At 41.7% G+C, this 24,775-nt stretch overlaps 1 protein-coding gene across 1 annotated transcript in view; it reads left to right on the top strand.

The window, feature by feature from the left end:
• Nucleotides 1–24,775, top strand: part of WAPL (WAPL cohesin release factor) — a 3,318,690-nt gene that overhangs the window by 795,852 nt on the left and 2,498,063 nt on the right. The window contains exon 5 of the mRNA XM_044056596.1: nucleotides 23,548–24,615. Coding sequence (XP_043912531.1) covers nucleotides 23,548–24,615 — 1,068 coding nt within the window. The remainder of the gene's footprint in view (nucleotides 1–23,547; nucleotides 24,616–24,775) is intronic.

The following is a 24,775-nucleotide window of genomic DNA, read 5'->3' as shown; positions in this document are numbered from 1 at the left end:
GCCGAAACCGAGAAAACGGGTCATTCTTCAGCTGAATCCACGACTACTACTGAGGCTCCTGCTACCTTAGTTGAATCGGCCTCTGAAGTTTTGCCTACTACTGTGGTTCCTAGTGAATTATCAGACACCATCCCTTTGGATGTCTCTACCCCAGCACGTGGTGCTGCTAGGCCTCCTGCAGCCATGTCTATTAAGGCCTTTGCCAGGGCTGAAGCAGCCAAAACTGTTAAATCAGTGCCTGTTAAACCCCCCTCACACAGGCCCACTTCTAGTTCACAAATGCTTACTTTGGCAGAGGATTTAATATCCTTAATTAGGGGATCCCAATCTCACCCAGACAGGGCCTCTCAGTCTCCAGAAAAGAGACCTAGAGCAGAGCCTCCCGAGCCAGTGTCCTCTGATGATTCTTCGGATGACTCCGACATAACAGATCAGCCAGAGGCTCCTTTTTCTACTTATGAAGATTCCGATGCTGAAGAATCCATTCCATCTGCCTCTCCACCAGAGGAATTTTCCTTTGGGGAAACCTTACATGCCATGAGAGAACAATTCCAATGGCAGGGACAAGATTTCTCAGATTCAAGAAAAAGGCTTAGGACCTTTCTGCACTTACCACAACATAGGCCCTTAGCTATACCTCCAGTTCTGCCTGTTGTGGATGATGCATTTAATGATGTTTGCACTGCTCCTGATACTTTACCTCCAGCCCCTGCCAAACCAGATAGATTTTACAGGGTGCCAGACACTCATCACCACCTATTCAAGGCCCCACTTGCAGATCCTGAGACTATATCCCAGGGGCCTAAGGCAGTAGCCTCGACCTCAGCAAAACCCTCTCCCTTCTGAAAGGGAATCCAGGTCCTTAGAGATGGGGAAAAAGTTTACACCTCTGCTACTCTCTCAGCTAGAGCTTTAAACTGTCAGTTTCATATGATCCAATACCAAGAGTTTATGCTTGATCAGTTAACTAAGAAGCTGTCCTCTGATGACTCCTTAGATAAGAAATATGTTTTAGAAATGGTGAATAACATTCAGCAGGTTAGTAACCATTCTTTAAAATGTGGCTATGATGCACTGGAGGCTTCATTTAGATCAGCCATGACTGGCACAGTGATAAGAAGGCATGCATGGTTGAAAGAACAGGTCTTGCCGGATCATGTTAAAGCAAAGCTGTTAGATGCTCCTATGGATAAGGCCAGTCTATTTGGTACCCCTGCTCAGCAAGTAATGAAGAAAATGGAAGAGAAGGCAAAATCTGTACAAACAGTAAAGGATTTCTTACAGGTTCAGCCCCCAAGGTTTAGCAGGAACTGGCCTGCCAAAAATTGGTCCTTTCCAGACTCGTCAAAATCTCAGAGGCAGGAATAGACGCTCTAGAGGCAGAAATCAATCCAGAGGAGGTGCCTACAGAGGACGCCAGTGGCAAGGCAATAACCAGCGAGGCACAGACACAACCACTGCCACTGCAACAGGACAATCTCAGTGACTTGGCTCTGACACCGCCTACCAGGGAGCAAATAGCAGCACCTTTAGGTGGAAAGTTAACCTTATTTTCGAAAAATTGGCACTATATCACAAAAGACAATTGGATTTTGCAAACCGTAGACCAAGGCTACAGGTTCCACTTCCACACCTTGCCAGTAAAAAGAGGAATGCCAAACCTACCTCCAAATCAAAAAACAGAAGCTCTAAAGCAGATAGCTCAATTAACAAAGATGAGAGCTGTGGAAAGAGTACTAATAACAGAACAGGGCAAAGGATTCTACTCCAGACTCTTCCTAGTACCAAGAAAAGAGAAAAGTTGGAGACCTATTCTCGACCTGTCAGTCTTAAACACATACATCATTGTCCCAAAATTCAAAATGCTGACCCTACAGCAACTTCTTCCCATGCTGGGCAAGGAGTGTTGGCTGGTAACTCTAGATCTCAAGGAGGCATACCTGCACGTCCCCATACGACCAAATTGCAGAAGATACCTCAGATTTCTTGCAGGATCAGAGCATTATCAATTCTCAGCATTGCCCTTTTGCTTATCTACTGCGCCCAGAGTATTCACAAAATGCCTGGCATCAGTAATCGCTCATTGCAGGCTACAGGGAATCCAAATTTATCCATACCTGGACGACTGCCTGTTACAAGCGGACAACAAAAGCAAGCTGACAACAGATTTACAAAGAGTCATTTGCTTACCACAAGCCCTGGGATACACAGTCAATTTAAAAAAGTCAAGACTGATACCATCCCAGACAAGAACATTCTTGGGTGCGGAATTGGACACAGTAAAACAAATGGCATTCCTAACTGCAGAAAAACAAGAACAACTCCCTCTTTACTTCTTGGCATTAACAAAGCAGAACAAACTAACAGCAAGAAAAATACTGCAGGCCTTGGGCTTCATGGCATCATGCATAATCCTGGTCCCCCATGCCAGACTGCATATGAGAAAGCTACAGTGGTACCTAAAGAATTTATGGTCTCAACACAGACACAGCTTAGAAACCGAAATTCCACTAATCCCATGCCTGAAACAAGAGTTCCTATGGTGGGCTCAAGCATGCCAGTCAAACCCAGGCTTGCCCTTCCACAACTTTCAAGCAACCCAAACCATCACAACGGACGCCTCAGACCTAGGCTGGGGGGCGCACATGTTGGACAAATGCATACAAGGATTGTGGACTCCAGACTAGCTGCACCTGCACATAAACCAAAAAGAAATGCTGGCAGTAAAACTAGCAATCCAGAAATTCAGACCATTCCTCAAAGAAGGCCATTTAATGATAAGGACAGACAACACCACAGTCATGTGGTACATCAACAAACAGGGAGGCACTCATTCATACCCCCTATGCAGGATGACTCTGGACCTTTGGAATATGGCTCTGAGCTACAACATCCAGTTACAGGCAATATTTGTTCCAGGAAAAGAAAACACCCTAGCAGACATGTTAAGCAGAACCACCTCGGATGCTCACGAATGGATGCTACACCTGGACATTTTCAAGGCCATCACAAGGAAATGGGGAATGCCACAAATAGACATTTTCGCATCCCCACTCAATCACCAGCTCAAAAAATTCTGCACAAGGACATACCACCCATTTGCATGGAAGGTGGACTCCCTATCCTTCAGTTGGAAAGGCCTGACAGCATATGCATTCCCACCTCTTCCCTTGATGCACAAGGTACTACTGAAAATCAAAGAGGAACGTCCAAGGATAATTCTGATAGCTCCGAATTGGCCAAGACAACACTGGTATCCATTGCTGAGGAGCATGTCTCAGGGGAGAATGTGGTCAATACCCCTGATGCCTTTGATGTTAACTCAGAACAACTACAACATCATGCACCCAAACCTAAAAACCTTGCAACTGACTGCCTGGAACATCACATAACAGCAACTAACCCAGACTTATCCTTGAAGCCCGCAGACCTTCAACAAGAAGGAACTATGCAGGAAAATGGAAAAGGTTTGTCATTTGGAGTACTGAAAGAGGAAAAGATGTGTCTAACATAGATATTGCTAACATCCTGGAGTACTTGGCAGAGCTTCTACAGGCCTGTCCTATTACTCCAAGATACATGCATCAGCTATTTCAGCAGAATACAGCTTCGATCCTCCTGTCTTTTCGCATCCTCTTCTCAGGCAGTTCCTCAGAGGGATCAAGAATGTAAAACCCCCTAGGAAACCACCATTACCAGCATGGGACTTGAACTTTGTGCTAGAAAAATTGACACTCCCTCCATTTGAACCAGCAGCAACAGCAGATCTTCAACACCTATCATGGAAAACTGCTTTCCTACTGGCAATTACTTCAGCAAGGAGGGTTTCGGAACTACAGGCCTTAATGGCAGTACAACCCTTCCTAATCTTCCATCAAGATAGAGTGTCCATGAGAACTAATCCTACATTTATGCCTAAGGTGGTATCCAGAGTGTCTTTAAACCAGGCAATCCACCTACCTACCTTCTTTCCCAATCCACAGAACAGGGGGGAAAGACTGCTGCATACCTTGGATGTACATAAACAGTTACGCTACTACCTGGACAGAACCAAAGGTAACAGAAAAACTGACCAGCTTTTAGTAGCCTATGCAACAGGAAGGGAAGGAAAAGCAATTTCCAAACAGACAATCTCCAAATGGATAGGAAATTGCATAAGATTCTGTTACTCCTACCATGGAAAACCAACTCCAGAGAACATAAGACCTCATTCTACAAGGGCTACAGCCACTACCACAGCTTTCTTACGAGGAGTGGCAACCAAGGACATTATTGAGGCGGCTACTTGGACCTCCGTGCATACATTTGTCAAGCATTATAATTTACCTCTATACTCTAGATCCCGAGCAGGGTTTGCCACTGCTGTATTGCAAGGGATCCTAACTACACCATAATTCTTCTTCCTCCTCCCCTAGTTTGGCTATGGTATTCTACCCATTTGTTATGACTGCAGATGCATCCTTGAAGGACATAGTACAGTTTTGTACCTACCATAAATGTAGATGTCCGAACAGGATAGCATCTGCAGTCAGGATTACCCACCCTCCTTCCCCTCTGTGGTACTCCTAGGGTATTTTCCCTCCTAATAGCTAGCTGGGGGGGGGGAGTCTCTTATGGTGTATTTGTTTGTATATATGTACATACATGCTTATTTTTTGTGTTTGCCTTCTACTATTTTGGAAACATTGGCATTTATCCAAAATTTAGCTTTCCAAGTGGGCAACTGGCATCTGGGGCAAGAAACACTGAGGAAAATGGCGTAGGCTGATGCCTTTATACCCGAAGACCAGCAGAGATGATGTCGGGTGAAGTGCGACATTAGCCGAAGCCGGACCCAGACTTTGGAATCCGGCCGACCAAAGGGCTGCCTGACGACAGGGCAACCCATTTGTTATGACTGCAGATGCTATCCTGTTCGGACATCTACATTTATGGTAGGTACAAAACTGTGCTTTCTCTGCACTGCCCTTTGGCGTGTCTACTGCGCCCGGGGTCTTCACAAAGTGCCTGGCTCCAATAATTGCATTTTGCAGGCATAGAAATATTCAAATATATCCATACCTGGACGATTGTCTAATACAGGCAGAAAACAAGGACATTCTTCTAAAGCATCTGGCATTTGTAAAAGGGGTTCTAACTTGTTTAGTGTACTCCATAAACGTAAATAAATCGCAACTGGTACCCTCTCAAAAAATTACACTCCTGGGTGCAAGCTTGAATACAACTGCCCAGATGACTTACCTTACACCAGAAAAGAAAATTCAGTTGGTGACTTACTTCAAACAGGTGGCCACAAAAACCCTGCTATACCTGCAAGACAAATTCTGCAAGCCTTGGGGTTCATGGCCTCCTGCATTCTTCTAATTCCATATGCAAGACTGCATATGAGGAAACTTCATTGGTACTTAAAAAGTTTATGGGAGTCATCATTGTCACAGCATGGAAACAATGATTCCTATCATACCTTGCCTGCAACTAGAGTTCCTATGGTGGCAGAGGCCTGCCACCAAAACAAGGGACTGCCATTCACTCCACCCCCTGCCGCCGAAACCCTAACTACAGACTCATCAGACTATGCTTGGGGGGCTCATCTGACAGGAAAGTGCATTCTGGGCAAATGGAGCCCAAAGCAAATGCACCTACATATCAATCAGAAAGAGATGCTAGCTGTACAGAATGAACTGACAGCCTTCAAGGACTACCTTCATCCAGGACAACTAATGATAGACAAAACCACAGTTATGTGGTACATAAACATGCAGGGGGGCACACATTCCTACCCCCTTTGCAGACTAGCCATGTTATAGTGGAACAAGGCCTTGACCTACCAAATACAACTACAAGCTCAATTCCTGCCCGGAAAGCTAAATACTCTGGCAGACAAACTAAGCAGAAATCTTATGGACCCACATGAATGGAAACTAGAACCACAAGTTTTCAGCATGTTGAGACACAAATGGGGGGAGTCCAGACATAGATCTTTTTCCCTCACCCCAGAACTATCAGTTGGACAAATTCTGCACAAGAATTCATCATAAAAAAGCTTGGAAAGTGGATGCTCTGTCATTCAGCTGGAAAAACCTATCAGTCTATGCTTTTCTCTCTCTGCCTCTGCTTTCCAAAGTTCTACTAAAAGTCTGACAGGACAAACCAAAAATGATTCTGATTGCTCCAGACTGGCCTTGCCAACACTGGTGTACCCACTCCTGCGTAGTGTCACACCTTCCTCCATGGCACCTACCTCAGACACCTTACCTACTGTCTCAGCAGAACTACCAAATTCTGCACACTCCGCTCCAAACTTTGAATCTTGCAGCTTGGCTAATCAGTTAATTTCACCCTTGTCATCCCTCAGCAGACCTGTGATGGATGTCATTTTGGAGGCTAGAAGGCCTAGTACTAGAAAATCATATGCTGACAAATGGAAAAGATGTCCTTCAAGAATGCAACTGCAGTCCTGACAATATGGGTTGTCCTGCTTCAGGCAGCCCCTCGGTCGGCCGGATTCCAAAGTCTGGGTCCAGCGTCGGCTGATGTCGCCTCCTCCCCGACGTCACAACGGCTGGAGTATAAAGGCATCCGCCGACGCCATCTTCTTCGGTCTTTCTTGCCGCGCAGTGCCCGAAACAGAAGCAGTTCGCAAGTGCCGGTCGGTCAGCTCCTGTGTTTCAGATACCGACATCCTTGGCCCGTGTCTTCCACCAATACCACGCCTAAGCCCTCCGCGAGTGCATCGGTCCCTTCGGAAGTGGTAATTCCACCGCCCCAGGCCGACGACACCGCGTTAACACTTTCTTCTGTCCCGGAGACCACAACGGTGCCGGTTGTGGATTTTCCACCAGAAACCGAAGCTCTAGATTTACCTGTGGACAGGGTTACCCCTGCACGTGGGGCAGCTAGGCCTCCGGTATCCATGTCCATCAAGGCCTTTGCACGTGCCAAGGCTGCCAGCCAGGCCAAGGCCCATCCTAAACCTACTGTTCAGGGCCCCTCTTCTGATAGACAGATCATGACTCTTGCTGCAGATCTAATCTCTCTTATCAGGGGGTCTCAGCCGCACCCAGACAGAGGTTCTCAGCTGCCTGCAGAAAAAAGGCCTAGAACTGAGCAGACAGACACCCTCTCTTCAGATGAAGCCTCTGGGGATTCAGAGCACTCAGATACTCGGGAAGAATCCTTCCAGGCCTATGAGGACTCGGATGCTGAGGATTCAATTCCCTCGGCCTCTCCTCCAGAGGATATTTCTTTTGGTGAAGTACTCCACTCCATGAGAGAACATTTTCAGTGGCAGGGTCAGGAATTTTCTGACTCCAGGAAAAGGCTGCATACCTTCCTTAAGCTACCCCAACACAGGCCTTTAGCTATTCCTCCAGTGCTGGATGTCCTTGATGATGTTTACTCAGACTCCAGTGCTTCGCCTGATTCTCTCCCTCCTGCTCCTGTCAAGCCTGACAGATGTTACAGGGTCCCTGAAACCCATAAGCATCTCTTTAAGGCCCACTCTGTGGATCTAGAAACAATTTCACAGGGCCCCAAGGCAGTGGCTACTTCCTCGGCCAAAAACCCTCTGTCCGCTGACAGGGAAGCTAGGTCCCTGGAGAGATGGGGCAAAAAAGTTTATACCTCTTCCACCCTTGCCATGAGGTCTCTCAACTGCCTTTTTCATACGTTTCAGTACCAGGATTACTTAATGGATGATTTGCAGAAACAGCTAGCCTCTCCTGAGCCTATAGATAGAAAGGCATTGCAGGATTTGGTTCATAACACTCAGCAGGTTAGCAATCATTTTCTTCAGTGTGGTTATGATGCATTGGAGGCTTCATGTAGGGCAGCCATGACAGGGGCCGTCATTCGTAGACATGCTTGGTTGAAAGAACAGCCCCTGCCAGACCATGTTAGTTAAGCTCCTTGATGCACCTCTGGAAAAACAGAAGCTTTTTGGTGCTAATGCACAGGATGTGTTGAAGTCTATTGAGGAAAAGGCTAAATCAGTACAGATTGTCAAGGATTTCCTCCAGGTTCAGCCCCCCAGATTCAGCAGGAATTGGCCTTCAAAGAATTGGTCCTTTCCGGACTCAGACAAGTTACAAAGGGGAAAGAACAGGTGTGCTCGAGGTAGAGGGCAATACCAAGGCTCCTACAGGGGCCGCCAATGGCAACCACCAAATCAGAGAAGTGCCGCAGGAAGTTCACCTGCACCACAAGGACAACCACAATGACTTGACTTTCACTCCGCCTACCAAGGCTCAAAGAGCAGCACCTCTAGGCGGAAAATTATCCTTGTTCTCAAAAAAACTGGCACATTTTAACCAAGGACAAATGGATTCTGGACATAATAGACAGAGGCTAGAGGTTCCACTTCCACACCTTACCAACGAGACAAGGCATGCCAAACCTGCCACTAAATCAAAGGGCAGAGGCTCTTTTACAAGTTTCAAAGCTGTTACAAATAAAAGCTATAGAAATGGTTCCTCCTCTGGAACAAGGCCAGGGATTCTACTCAAGACTGTTCCTTGTTCCAAGAAAAGAAAACAATGGAGGCCTATACTGGACTTGTCCGTTCTAAACACTTTTCTTATTGTGCCAAAATTCAAAATGCTGACATTACAGCAACTCCTTCCCATGCTGGGCAAGGGGTCTTGGCTGGTTACTCTGGACCTCAAGGAGGCATACCTGCATGTCCCAATCAGACACAGCTGCAGAAGATACCTCAGATTTCTTGCAGGAACAGAGCATTATCAATTCTCAACATTGCCGTTTGGCTTATCTACTGCGCCCAGAGTGTTCACGAAATGCCTGGCATCAGTAGTTGCACATTGCAGACTCCAAAGGATTCAAATATACCCTTACCTGGACGACTGCCTCATACAAGCAGACAGCAAACAAACCTTGGTAAAAAACTTGGACTATGTCATTCAGTTGCTACAAGCTTTGGGATACACAGTCAACATTCAAAAATCAAGACTACTGCCATCCCAAAAGATTATTTTTCTAGGAGCAAACCTGGACACAAAATCACAAATGGCTTTCCTCACAGAGGAGAAACAGCATTTACCAGATTACTTCAAAAGCTTAGCAAAAGTTACCCAGCTGACCGCAAGGAAGATCCTGCAGGCCCTGGGTTTCATGGCATCTTGCATTCTTCTGATCCCTCTGGCAAGACTACACATGAGAAAGCTACAATGGTACCTAAAAAGCTTATGGTCTCAACACAGCCACAACCTAGAAGACGTAATACCACTCATCCCATGTCTGCAAAGGGAATTTATGTGGTGGGCTCAAGCAAGCCATTTAAACCAAGGCATGCCTTTCAACAAGGTTCAAGCAAGTCAAACCATTACAACAGATGCCTCAGATCATGGATGGGGGGCACACATGGAGGACAGATGCATTCAAGGTCAGTGGACTCCCACGGAAATGCCTCTGCACATAAATTAGAAAGAGATGTTGGCAGTGATACATGCAATAGAAGCCTTTGGCAAATCTCTTCAACAGGGCCATCTGCTAATAAGGACAGACAATACCATGGTCATGTGGTATATAAACAAACAAGGAGGCACTCACTCGTATCCCCTCTGCAGACTAACAATGGCTCTTTGGGAAAAATCCCTGAAACTGAACATTCATTTGCAATCCCAGTTTGTTCCGGGCAAGGACAATGTTCTGGCAGACAGGTTGAGCAGCGATTTCGTGGATCCACACGAATGGATGCTGCATCCACACATTTTCTCATAAATAACTGCATGGGGAAGACCGGACATAGATCTCTTTGCTTCTCATCACAATCACCACCTGGACAGGTTCTGCTCAAGGACACTCCATCCTCTAGCCTGGAGAATGGATGCTCTCTCCTTCAGCTGGAATGCCCTAAAAATCTATGCATTCCCTCCTGTACCACTACTCTCCAAGGTGTTACTGAAGATCAAAGCAGAGCAACCAAAGGGAATATTGATAGCTCCAGATTGGCCGAGGCAGGATTGGTATCCCTTGCTACTGAGCATAACTCAAACCAAACCATGGCCCTTGCCCCAATAGCCATTGCTCCTAACTCAACACAATTACAGGACTGTTCATGAAAACCTGCAAAAATTACAACTGACAGCTTGGAGGGTTACATGACTTTGCCCCATGTACCTCTCTCCGAAAAGGTTCCGGAAATCTTGCTGGAAGCACGCAGACCTTCCACCAGGAAAACCTACTCTGCCAAATGGAAGAGATTCATCATCTGGAATACCACAAAGGGCCAGGATGCATTAGTAATGAGCATACCTCAGATATTAGAATACTTGACAGAAATGTTTCATAGTGGCCTCTCATATTCTTCCATTAAAATTCATGCTTCAGCAATTTAAGCAAATTACAACTGTGACCTACCTGTGTTTTCTCATCCCCTGTTAAGACAGTTTCTTAGAGGGATAAAGAATATCAAACCTCCCAGAAAACCACCAGTTCCTGCATGGGACCTCAACTACGTCTTGGAAAAATTAACTCCTTCCTTCTTTTGAACCAGCAGCATCTTCAGAAATGCAATTTCTCTCCTGGAAAACAGTCTTCCTGTTGTCAGTTACCTCAGCAAGAAGGGTCTCGGAGATACAGGCCCTCATGGCAGTACCTCCCTTACTCATCTTTCATCAGGACAGAGTTTCTCTAAGGACCAATCCTTCATTCATGCCAAAAGTGATATCCAGGGTGTCTCTAAATCAAGCAATTCACCTGCCTACCTTCTTCCCCAATCCTCAAAATAAAGGGGAAAAGCTACTACATACTTTGGACATACACAGACAACTACGCTACTACTTGGACAGAACAAAGACTACCAGGAAGTCTGACCAACTATTTGTAGCCTATGCTGCTGGAGTGCAAGGAAAGGCAGTCTCCAAACAATTAATTTCAAAATGGATTGGACACTGCATCAGATTCTGTTACTCCTTCCATGGAAAGGGTGTGCCAGCCAATATTAGGCCACACTCAACCAGAGCTATAGCCACATCCACAGCTTTTCTAAGAGGAGTGGCTACAAAGGACATTCTAGAGGCTGCTACATGGAGCTCCGTGCATACATTTACCAGACACTACAACCTGCCTTTATATGCCAGATCCCGAGCAGGCTTTGCATCTGCAGTCCTGCAGGGTCTTTTAGCTACACCATCCCTAGCATAGATCCTACCACCCCCAGCTTGGCTATGGTATTCAACCCATATGTCAGGACTGCAGTTGCATTCTTGAAGGACATAGTACAGTTTTGTACCTACCATAAATGTAGATGTCCGATAGATATGCAACTGCAGTCAGGTTTTCCCTCCCTCCTACCCCTCTGCTTTTTTCCCTTGGGTCCATCCCCCCTCTCCTTTTCAGCTGGGGTTATCTATTATGGTGTATCTGTTTATTACTGTTGTGTATGTCTGAAATCTTTAGCTTATCCATTCACAAATTTAGCCTTCCTTGGAGGGCACCTGGCATCTTGAGCAAGAAACACTGAAGAAAATGGCGTCGGCGGATGCCTTTATACTCCAGCCGCTGTGACGTCGGGGAGGAGGCGACATCAGCCGACGCCGGACCCAGACTTTGGAATCCGGCTGACCGAGGGGCTGCCTGAGGCAGGACAACCCATATGTCAGGACTGCAGTTGCATATCTATCGGACATCTACATTTATGTTGGGTACAAAACTGTACTATTCTGTGCCTGGAACCATTCGCAAGGAATAAGCACAGCAGTGCCCAATATTCCGCAGATTCTGCAATATTTAGCTGACATGCTTCACAAGGGCCTATCTTTTTTTCTTCCATAAAAATCCATGCCTCAGCCATTTCAGCTCATTACAACACAGAACTTCCCCTCTTCTCTCATCCTCTGCTAAAGCAGTATCTGAGAGGGGCCAAATATTTAAGACCTCCCAGGAGAGTGCCAACTTCTGCATGAGACCTTAATTTTGTTTTGGAAAAACTCACTTTCCCTACTTTTGAGCCATCTCCTACTGCGGACCTAAAATTTCTCTCCTGGAAAACTGCTTTCCTTTTAGCAGTCACTTCAGCTGGAAGGATTTCAGAATTACAGGCTCTTATGGCGGTGGAGCCTTTCATTATTTTTCATCCGGACAGGGTGCCTCTCAGGACCAATCCATCTTTCATGCCTAAGGTGGTATCCAGTGTGGCTCTTAATCAGACCATTCATCTGCCAACTTTCTTTCCCAATCCAGAGATTAAGAGTGAGCGGATTCTGCATTCATTGGATGTACACAGACAACTTTGATTCTACTTAAACAGGACAAAATCTCTAAGAAAATCTGAACAACTACTGGTGGCATTTGCTGCAGGGGCAGAGGGAAAGGCTATTTTAAAGTAGACCATTTCCAAATGGATAATCCATTGTATTCTTTTCTGCTGTATGCACCATGGTAAACCTATCCCCAAGGGAATCGGATCTCATTCCACCAAGGCTGCATCTACTTCTGCAACCTTTCTCAGAGGGGTTCCTACCAGAGACATTCTAGAAGCTGCTACGTGGAGCTCAGTACATACGTTCACCAAACATTATCATTTACCTCTCGTCTCTAAATCCCGAGCTGGCTTTGCCACTGCTGTCCTGCAGGGTCTTTTAGCTGCTCCTAATGCTGTATAAATCCATCATCCAAACCATAGTTTTGGGAATCTACTAAAATGTAATGACTGCAGCAGTGAAACACGAAGAACATAGTACAGTTGTGTACACTTACCATAAATGTAGTTAGAGTGTATTCACTGTTGCAGTCCAGGTTACCCATCGTCCAGCCCCCTGTTTTTATCTTACTATACCTCTCCTTTCTTTTACTATGCTTAAAAGCCTTTTTGGTGTATTTGCTTTTGTTTGGAGGTATATTTTTTGTGTTCTAAATTATATACATAGATATATATTTTGCTCCCCATTTGGTGGGCACCTGTCACCTGGGGCAAGAAAAACTGATGTAATGGTGTCGGCTACATGTTTTATACCCCTGATGTCATGGAAGAAGGGACAACTGACGCAGGACCCAAGACTTTATCAGGCCGACTGAGGGCAATATGCCAGCAGATTACCCAAATGTAATGACTGCAACAAGTGAATACACTCTAACATCTACATTTATGGTAAGTGTACACAACTGTACTTTCCTTCTTCCTCCCAGGGTTCTTAACAAGCTTTGTTATTCTCCCATATTTAAAAAATCCTGAAACATTGAATAGAACAACGTAGAGTAGTTGTGTAAAATCTTACCAATGACTATAGATGTCCTCCTCTTCTATGATGCAGTATTCTGCCCCCCCCATTCCTTGCTGTTTTCTTAAATGGCAGATTTGTCCTTTGCAGTGGGGTCTTTCTACTGGGGCATTGGATTGTACGTGTGGACGTCGTTTTATGGCTGATGTTCCCATCACATTTGTGACGTCCCACATACTTGAAGTAGCTCAAAGGTGGTGTATGCTGGCCAGATGTCTGGTTGCTTGGGTGGAGGACTTCCCTATGTAGAGAGTACTGCATCATAGAGGAGAAGGACATCTGTGGTTATGAAAAGATTTTTCACAGTTATTCTTTCCCTAGATTGGTACAGGCAGTTAAGGTTCTACCTAGGTAGAACAAAGCAATATGGAAATTCTAATCAACTCTCTCTCTCTATTGCCTTGTCAAGGTCAGAGAGCGGAGACCTGTCAACAGTTCCTTTGTTTGTCATATGCAGTTAAATTGGTGCTAGATAGGGCATGATGTCATTCTACCTGGGCCACAATATTGGATGGTCACTACACAGGTCATTTTGGGTGGAGCCATCTGATCATCAGTGCTATTTGCCAAACATTGCAACATAGTCAGAATTTTCAGGGTCCAGTTTCGTAGTGTTCATTTTGCAGGGACCTTTGACCATTGCTAAGCAAATAATCCAACTACCACTGAATCATAAATATTAAAAAAAACCCTGCAAGACAACTTTGGAGACTGCCGGTTTTATTAAACGCTAAAATAAAAACACGTTTTCGTCCCACCTAACTTTTGGCGCGAACTATATAAATAGAAGTGCTTAAAGACATTGTATTGTAATTCTGAAGAAGTCCTACATTTAGGTGGGACGAAAACGTGTTTTTATTTTAGCGTTTAATAAAACCGGCAGTCTCTTTAGTTGTCTTGCGGCATTTTTTTAATAGTTTGGTGTAAGTCGGTGGTTTTCATTTGGAGTTTTTTGCATGCCTTGGCAGACAATTCGTTGGATGACACGCCGACAGTATTGAAGGATGTAAATAGAGATGCAGATGAAATGAGTAGATTAACGCAACTTATTGAATTGTTGTCCCAGAAAGTGGAGGCAATAAATAACAGATTGGATAGTGCAGCTTCCTTACAGTCTACGCAGCAGGACCGAATGGTTATGGCTATCGTAGAGGCAACAAATAACGGATTGGATAATCCATCTTCTTTACAGTCTATGCAGCAGGACCGAATGGTTATGGCTAACTTGTTGCAGCCGGGACAGATACCGAGAACCGGGACTCGTACGCAAACACAAGCACCACAAACACAAGCATCTCAAACGGGTACTGTGTTTAGCGAAACTGTTTCTAAGGTTATACAACAACCGGGTGTGCAACCTGGTTGTTCAAGTTCATTTGTTCGTGCAGTGGGGGTTTCAAATGAAAACAGTGTTGCTTCTTCGCATGTTTCCCCAAATGCTGTTCCTTTGAATGTGGTGCAGGTTTTGCCAGGCACCAGTGGTCAGGGCCGGTGCAATGAAAATTTGTCCTCTGTGAGAGACGTGACTCAAGTCCCCAATTTAAAAGACTGGCTGATAACACCAATAGGGTTGAATAGACCCGATAATTGAAATACTAAAGTACCAGTGGATGATGGTCAGAGTATGTCCTTATCAAACCTATTGAATGACTTAGATGCTTCCATGTTAAAATATAAAAAGTTGAACCTGGAAATTGAATATTTCCAAGAATGTCTTAGAGTGGAAATAGTGCCGAAGGGTTTAAGATCATGGCGCTACCCTACAGGCCTTATTGCAGGGTCCGAATTTCATCAGGACCTTATTAAAATGTTCAGTCAGCAAGGTTTGTAACTTATGCAAACAATGATAAGGCATTATTCCACTACGGCCAAAGAATTGGGGGAGAAAATTGAGAAAGTAGATGTCTCTATCTCAAACATGTTGATTTTATAAGGTACAAGTATGAGTATGCACGATGTTTTCAAAGTATTGAACAATATATGGAGAAGATGAGACTAATAAAAATTAAAAAACTTGATAGGGATCGTTTGCAATATAGCAAAGGTATAGCTTACCCCCAACCTCCATCTTCACAGACAAGGTCCAATAATCAATATGCACTATCGGAACATCATGGGCAAAAAAACAGTGAGAATAATGTTATGACAAACAATGCAACACAATCATTGTCTCCTCCACAACAAACTGCAAATGCAGAGATGGACAGTGATCAGTTGAGGAGAAGTGAAAGAATAAAGGAACGTAATAACAGTGATTTGAGAATTAATAGTGGGGGAGGGCCTGCCACTACTAATCAGGGTTTTCCAAAGAGAAATCAAAGGAAACAATTGAACAGGAAGAAGAACCGAAACAACAGGAGATGATCATAGAAGTTAATGAAAACCATCTGCCAAGCTTATTAAAAACAGAAAAGGGGGTTTTACAATATATAATTATTCCTCCTTTCATGTTTCAGAACAACTGGCAGATATTCTTTTAAAAGGATTAACCTTTGTTCCTTCATGGAAAATAAAACTAGCAGAGTCCATTTGTGACTTGAAACTGTTTGTAAGAAAATTAAATTTGAAATATTTATTAGGTAATCAACCAGTGAATAATATTGAATTTAAAGTGGCAACTTGTTATAACCCACCCCTGCATAATTCTCTTTGTATATTTGAAAAGTTTTGTGAGTTAGATTTAAGAAAATTGTGTAAGAGTAGGTCAAAATTTATTCACAATTTAAATCAAGAAGAAAGGTTGGATTTTGAATGTTTATTATCTGCAAACATTAGGATTATGAATCCAGATAAGGGGGGAGGCTTGGTTTTTATGGATCTGCCAGATTATGAAAGGCATATCAAAAACATTTTAGAGGGTGAGGCTTATCTAGCTTCAATAAATGAATATAATAAAGCTAATCAATTTATCAAGAGCTTTCTTAATGAGCTTTTTATTGAAGCTAGAATTGATTTACACACTTTCAATTATTTAATGACATTGGCTCCTAGAGTACCATACATGTTTGGTGTTCCGAAAATACATAAAGATTTCCGGAACCCTCCTTTCAGGCCAGTAGTGGATGGGAGAAATTCTTCAATTTATGCATGTGCCAAATTCGTAGATTCCATATTGAAAAAGTATGTATCAAATGAACAATGGATTTTAAAAGATTCTTGGGCATTTTTGAGTAGTGTGAATAACCTTACTTATAAAGAGCAGTATAATTTTTTGACAATAGATGTAAGGGAGTTTTATACTTGTATTCCACAGCAACAGGGAATAGAATGGGTGATAGCAAGAAAGCGACAAAAAAATGCTCCTGAAACTGAAATGTCTTTAGTACAATAATTTAGATATAATTATATCTTATAATTTCATTTTCTTTGACAAACATTTTTATATACAGAAAAAAAGGAGTGGCAATGGGCTCACCGTGTGGCTCTAGTTATGCTAATTTGTTTTTTTCTTATTGGGAAACCACATTTATTTTTTGTAATGACAATTTCAAAGATGTAACTAAGTATTACGGGAGATTCATTGATGCCATATGTATGGTCATCGAGGGATCAGCACAAACCGCCACTGATTTGGTAGCCATAATGAATGGTACAACAGATTTCTTGAGATTCACCCATTCATTTCACATTACATCTGTAGTCTTTTTGGATGTAAATTTAACAAAAAATATATTGGAGAAGCGTTATGAAGCTGCATTGCATAGGAAACCAACATATTCCAATAATTTCCTGCATTTCACAAGCGCCCATCCATTATACCAAAAACGTTCGGTATTAAAAGGTCAGTTGGTAAGGGCATCAAGAATGGTTACAACAAATGAGAACTTTAAAGAGGAATGTTTGGTTTTAAGGCAAATGTTCTTAAGTAGACCTTACCCGCTTAATGTGATAGAAGAACTTATACAAGAATGGTCATCCAAACGAATGAGTGGAGTTTATGAACCAGTCCTCAAGTTACATTCAGAAATTGGGTCCAACCAAGATAGCTTTAGGAATATGTTGGAAGTTGACCCTGATATAACATATAATCAACCAAATGAATTTAATTTGGTGTGTATCATGAATGTTTCTTCAGATCATGTTCAAATTAGGGAAAATTGCTGAAAGAGGATGTCACTCTGGGCTCAAAATTCAATTTCATGCCCAAAATTGTTTGGAGGAAAAGTATTAGTTTTAAAACAATGTTTCAAAGACAGAGGGGTTACTACTCTGAGAAGTACAGGTATATCACAATGTGGATCTTGCCCCCATTGTTACACTATAGATGTGTGCAGCAATTTAGATATTAATGGTTTTCAAATTGTTAAAAGGGAAATTTTATTGTAACACCAGGGGGGCAGTATATGTGGCAAAATGCCAAGCATGTCCTTCCTTTTATATAGGAAAAACAGAGCGGAGGTTCAGGGATAGAATATCTGAACATTTGAGAAGTATAGCTCAGAAAAGGGAGGACTATGCGCTAGCGAGACACACGGCTGCCTATCCCGATCATAAGTTTAAATTTAAGGTCATCCATCAGATCACACAGGATAGAAGAGGGGGACCTTATGGTCTATTAGAGAAAATGGAACTATTTTGGCAAATCAGACTTAATGCCCATATGTACCCAGGCCTGAATGACAAATGCTCTGTTACGTGTTTATTAAAATTGAAGAGCTTAGAAAGATAATGTATAATATATGGTATTAGAGTTCCAGCCTGGCAGTATCTGTTATATATATGTGTGTTATATATGAAAATCTGTGGTATAAGTGTATATAATACATATTTTAAACTATTCATTTTAGCATAGTAAATATATTGAACATGTAATAGTAATTATCAAATATCAAATTTAGGAAATTGAACTATATATAAAAAACTTGGAAGTAGGTCCAATAACTTTGGTATAATATGGGAATATACAGGATATGTAATACATTTTTTGTATATTCTGTATATAATTTTTTGTATATTTCGTATATATTGATATATTAATTAATTTTTGCTTTTTTTAAAAATAAATTTCAATATGGTGCATGTGTAATATGGGTAAGGTCATACTAAGTTGGTTAAATTAATATATAGACTTATTAATATATTATTGTATGACTTATATTTATTTATATAATTTTTTGTTTTTTCATGTCATTTTTATGCAATATTCAATCAGGGTCGTAAGACTTGTATAATATTCATATGACTAGGTATTTAGGCTGTAACGGATGTGGATCACATCGCGACTTATGGACATAAAATGTAATTCATTTTTAACCACAATTCTATAGCCTTGAGCGAAGTGATCAGTCATAATTTTATGTCGATTTAATATTGTTTTAGGAAAGCTGCATTCCTATTTTTAAAGTATGGTGATGTATTCCAAGGATGATGGAGTACAAAATAGGGTTGTAAATAAAAAAGTCAGCATTTGTACTTTAGGCATGTTCCTTTACAAGTTTAAGGACATGTTTGGGTTTAAACTTTTGGCGCAAACTATATAAATAGAAGTATCTAAAGACCATTGTATTGTTGTAATTCTGAAGAAGTCCTACATTTAGGTGGGACGAAAGCGGGTTTTTATTTTACCGTTTAAAACCGACAGTCTCCGAAGTTGTCTTGCGGTGTTTTTTAATAGTTTGGTGTAAGTCGGTGGTTTTCAACTGAATCATAAATAGTTTACCCAAACTATCCTTCGGACGTGTCTAACCTGTGGCCACGGGCCGCATGCAACCCCCAGAGGTCTTCCATGTGACCCCCGACCTCTAACTGCAACATCGATATACGCATGCCCCAAAATACTTTTTTTTGTTTTGTGTTTTTCACGCCCGTGACCTATGACTCTGTCGGTGTGCGCATGCACTAAAACACCATTCTAGTTTCGATTTTATTTGTGCCAAAGAAGGATCTGTGTGTTCCCGCCATTATTTTGTGCCAAAGAATCAGTGTGTGTGTGTTCTTGCTGAAGAGGGACTCGTGAATCAGTGCGTGTGTGTGTTCTTGCTGAAGAGGGACTCGTGTATGGATTTGCCGTCATTGCCTTTGAAAGGGACAGCACTTAACTGTGTTAATAGGTAAGTACAGCGTGAGTGAATGAGTGTGTACATGCATGAAAGCAGAATGTTTATGTATGTGAAAGTGTGAGTGTATATGTGTGTGTGAGAATGAGAGAGAAGACACATGCACAAAGAGGCTGACTATCAATCTACCCACTGAACACAGATAAGTTAGCTCACAAATATATCGTACATTAAAAGTACACTTCCATTAAATTGTGGCTTTCCTGATGAGAGAGTGTTGTATTGAATATGAAATCATACCTCTCAACTGTATGGATTTTCACTTCATCTTCCAATTTGTGTCTTTTGCTTAGGAAATAAAATTAGTTATCCAAGGTAATGCAGTTCCAGGGAGTAAGAATGAGACGGCACCCTAGGGTTATTGGGTCAGTAGTGGATTGACTTTGTGGCCCTGTAGCATATAAAGTTGAACTGTTTTTTCTGGCAAGCAAAAAAGTGTCCAGTACTGTTTTGTCATTGGGTTCTAAGCAGTGGTAGATAGGACAACAATAAGTATAGCTTTGGTGGATCATCAGTCCGGTGAGCACAATGTCCTTTTTTAAATGTTGTGTGTGTAATGTGTTTGTGTGTGTTAGTGTGTTGAGAGGGCTGCAACAGTAGATGGTTATTAAAGGCAGAGACTTACGGCCTTTGGAGAATGTTTTTGTTTCAAAACCTGATACTTTGGTACTAGGCATGCCAAAAGTAGATTTTTTTAAGACATAGCTTGCCATTTGCAGTGGGTGGATATTTGTATTTAATGGACAATGCTTACCAGTATGAGTGTGGTCCTGTAGGGATCTGAAGGATGCCAAGTCTACCACTGCCAATGTCTTGTAAAGTGACCTGGAAATGGATATTGGGATGTTACTGAAAAAATACAGTAAGTGGGCTTAGAAATATAGTTTAATTAAACAAAGTGCACGTGCAATTTGCAGACCATAATTTAATTTCTTTCAGGTAGTCCATATCCTGGTAGATTGTATCCCATTAGACTTCATTAGGGAGAGCTATCATTCCTAGGAAGTAAGCAGCACTAGTTTCAATGGAAGCTCTGTGGTTGTTTGCAGGTACGAAGTTGCAGGATGTGGATGCAATGTGTTTTATTATTTTTAATGCATTCGTCATTTCAAAGCATGGTTTTCTTTGTTGCAAAAGAAGGCAGGATTGAATGAGCTGTATAATGCTTAACTGACAATGATGTGTTAGAAAGATTAAGTGATGTATAATGTTTTCAACTACAGTTGTTTCAATGGTGTCTGTGATGCATAACTATTTTTGGGCCTGTGTCCCACTTTTATTTTTCTCTTTCTCCAGTTTTCTTGCTCTAAGGTTGAGAGGTATGGTTCCATACTAAATCAGAAGGTTGTATTTACCTTGGAAGACTTTTCAGCATAATTACGAGAAAGAGCGTTTTTAATATCTTTGCTTATTTCCAATATAAAATGCCATGTAACCTTGCAAATAACCTTCCTATTAAGCTACTTTAATTATTTTGGAATTGACAAGTGTGCTTCATTGGTTCGGACGTAAGCATAGAGTGCTAACGTGACAGTTCAGTTAACTGTCAGTCTGTGAATAACTTCTGCACAAATTAAAATGTCTGAATGTCAAACGGCTTTAGATTGGAGGGAAGTCATATGTTTACTCCAATATGTAGTATGATCTTGGAGAGTTTATGAATTTCTTATTGATTTACTTTTTGCTGAGCAGTTGTTTGCTAATTTATTGATGGTCCTTTTGGTGGTGGGAAATTGGATGGATGAGTCCATCTCTAGTATGATTTTTTTTTCAGATATTTTTTCTTCCAGACAATTTCATTCAGTGAGTGTGTGACATGATTACTGAGGTTGCCTATTTTAGAAGTAGGGGCTCCTTTTGTGAGTGTGTGTGAAAGAGGGAGATTTAATATGTATACTTAATATATTTTTGATGGAATTCTTAGTTAAATAGGCCCCACTTCTTGGGCAAGTAGACTTGAGTAACCAATATTAGATCTTGGCCATCCAGCTAGGAAAGTTTAGTATTTGGATTTTCCATACAGTTTGATGAAGGCTTTGCTACTTACTCAAGGAGTACATTGATGGCTATCCATACAGTTGTCGTGTTGCTGAACTACATTGTTTTATAATGAGAGGATCTTTTTTACAGAAGGTGAAGTTTTTGTACCAAGAACGTGTCCATACAGAGTGGCTTGTTTATGTTGCAGTGAAGAGTGTGGTCTTTGTAGTGAGCGTTTTAAGTATAACCAGTATTTCTGAGGTGGAGGAAGTCTCTTAAGGCAGGATCTTTCTTGGCCTGGAAAGAAAGCCAGTGATTAAATTTATAGGGGCCATTGAGAGACAGAGGAAAGCAAGAAGCTTTTTAGTCTGTTTGGATAACTAAGTGAACTTAGACCTTTGACCTTTTTGTCAGAAATGGTTGTAGTCTTTCTTTTGGCAAGATGTTTTGCTGAGGCACATGCCAAAACGGGCTTTGCACTCAGTAATGGCTCTTATAAAGGAAGAATACAGGGATGCTATGACGACCTTGTCTCCGGATGAGGTACCCTTACTAAAGAGGTGGGCCATGTAAAAAGCTTTCCTTACAACGGAGACAACATGGTGGTCAAAAGTCAGGTTTCTGTCAACCTTGGTGACCAAGCACCTCACGACTGATTGTGTGCTTACAACATTGTTATTAATATGATTATTTGTGGGGACATCACTCTCCCCAAAGGGGATGATGATGCATTTTTGGCATTTAGCTTGAGGCCATGTTTCTGGCACCAGTCATTTTTTGGGGTGAGACCCTCTTGTAGCTTATTTAGAATTGTTTTAAGTCAATAATGTGAATTCTTTACTTTATTGCAAATTTGTTGGTTTATTTTTGTGGATTATAGTATTGTAGGACTGCTAATGTTGACATTTTATGTACTTGGACTGCTGGAGTGGATTTCCTAGTGAGAAATACTAGTGCTGTAGTGAATATCTGTTTATTTGTTAAAAAAAAAATAATAATATATATATATATATATATATATATATATATATAACTAAGATGTTAGAGTTAACTGTTAGATTAGAGAATTAGAATTTTAAGGCAAATATTAGACATTTATTCATTGTTCGAATGCACCTACAGTACAGCCAGGAGGTCGACTTTGGTCACCCCAGCGAAAGAGTTGATTATATGATATATTTTATATGTGGCCCCAAGACAGTTTCTGTTCACTCAGTGCAGCCCCGGCAAGCCAAAAAGTTGGACACCCCTACTTTTTACATCTTTTCCTTTCTCTCCATCAGATCAGACACACTCATTCTCATAGGTCAGCAGCAGCCTGGAATGCCACACTTTGAGGATCCATGTGGTTGTGCTCTTCCAATTGAAGAGTCTTCCTTTGTTTGGCTCTGCTGTGGTTCTTAAGAGCAGTTGCCAAACTGTTGAGACAAGAAAGTCCTGATGGAGGTATCTGCTGATGCTCTTTATATTCCCAGTGCTCTGATGTTGGTATGTGGGGGAGGGTTGATTGGACCAGAAGGAGGAAGTGAAACATTTCCGGTATTCAGCTGCCCTTTGGGTTCTTGCAGGCAGGAATCCCATGATTCACTGCGCTGTACCAATGAAACTGCATAAACATCTGCAGTTATGTTAAGGACCTAATACAGCTGTACTTTTCCTTGTAGTCGTGTAAATGTCCCTTTTCTAGATGGCATGAGTACCACCTTGGGTCTCCTGTAAAGGTAGGCTATGCTTCTGGTGACTAACCCGGTGAACAAAGTAACTAAAGCTGAACTGTAGATAATTGAAATTAAAAACAGAAATTAAAAAAAAAAATCCAAAGGTACTTAACCTACAGACAGGTGAATACAGACAAAAAATTAACAATGAGAATCTGATCAGCTATAGTGGATGTTAGTCTTAATACATTTTGGTATAGGTAGTCTGATTGGGCTATACAGATCAGTGACTTGTATTATGTAGAAGTTATTATAAGATGAGAAAAGAATAATGCTTTAATTTGAGCCAGATGATAATACCAGTAAAGGAATTGGAATAGAATTGATTGCAGCCTGTGTTTAACTGTTTTGGGAACGTTGTAGTTTTTGTGACCTCATTTGACAATGTGTTCAAATTTTTTTTGTTTAGAATTGTGCCATTGTTTTGATTTTAACAGTTTGTGGCATGTTATTTGCAGCCTACTAGGTTGTGTTATTCTGTACTTCTACATTTTTCTGTTTTGTTATAGTGCCTTTTACTTATTTTGTGAGTTAACTTTATTTTTTTCCATTTTGTAGATGAGTCTACACAAAACCAGACTTTAGAGAACATTGAGAACAGTTGTGCAACATACAGAAATGCTTCAGAAAATTATGTGAAAGCTACTTGTCATATTACAAACTTAACAGAGCATAATACTGACAATAATGTACTCTTAATGTGCGACTCCGAATACACACAGGAAACCCTTCCAAGGAGTTATTTGCAACAAACTGCTGAGTATGGGTTGGGGTTTCACATAGAGGAAAATAAGTCAGATGACTCGTATTTAAATTTTTACAGTGATCCTCATGAAGAGGATAAAGGCAGCAAAACAGAGGCTTTTAATATGGAAGTCTTTGACAATATAAAGGAAACTGAAATTGAAACTGAAATTGAAACTGAAATTGAAACTGAAACTGAATATACTGCACATGTAATTCTCAGGTCAGGCAACTGCAGGACATACTGTAGGTCTAGCAAAGCAAAACAATCCCAGGGGACATTTAATTTTGAAAAGGTATTGGATGGTACTGGTCTGGCCACTACTAAAACAAATAGTGTTCTAAATCATGGTCCAGGAACGGAAAGCAAACATGCATCATACACTAACACCAGTGTCCGTGGGACAGCAGGGCGGACTCGAGACTATACTGTTCTTCACCCTTCTTGTCTTTCAGTTTGTAATGTCACTATACAAGACTCAATGGAACGCAGTGTAGATGATCTTGCCACAGCAGCTCCAGCAGATCTTGGAGAGGCAGGACGTCTCCGGAAAAAAGCAGAATTAGCTACTTGTAAGACGACAACAAGATTCCGGCCTGGCAATCCAAAATCTAAAAAGGATGTCAAGCTGGCTTTTTTTGGGTTTGATGAAAATGATGGGGGGGAAGGTGGTGAGGGGGCCTCCAGAACATCTGGAAGCTCCAACTATAGAATAAAATATTTTGGATTTGATGATCTTAGTGAAAGTGATGAGGATGATGAAGTGTCCTCTGAGAGAAAAGCTAAGAAGATGGCAAAAAAGGCAGCTTCTGCACGGATGCGTATGTCAAACTCTGAAGGAAATGAACATTCTCTTCATAGCCAGATGAGCACCAACTCGGGTAAGGAACGTAAACTGTTCATTTTTGTTCCAAGAAGACTGATCTTAGATTGTATAACTGACTTAAAATGTGGTACCTGTTGACAGAAAGCCAGAACGTTTTTTTTTCTTAATATTAGTTGCTCTGTGTTACATAATGTGTGCTTGTATGCATGAAATTG

Source organism: Protopterus annectens, chromosome 14.part0 (genome assembly GCF_019279795.1).
Source record: "Protopterus annectens isolate FY-2018-M chromosome 14.part0, PAN1.0, whole genome shotgun sequence".
Lineage (NCBI taxonomy): Eukaryota > Metazoa > Chordata > Ceratodontiformes > Protopteridae > Protopterus > Protopterus annectens.
The sequence above is the reverse complement of the archived record's forward strand: the minus strand, read 5'-3'. Positions and strand labels throughout refer to the sequence as shown.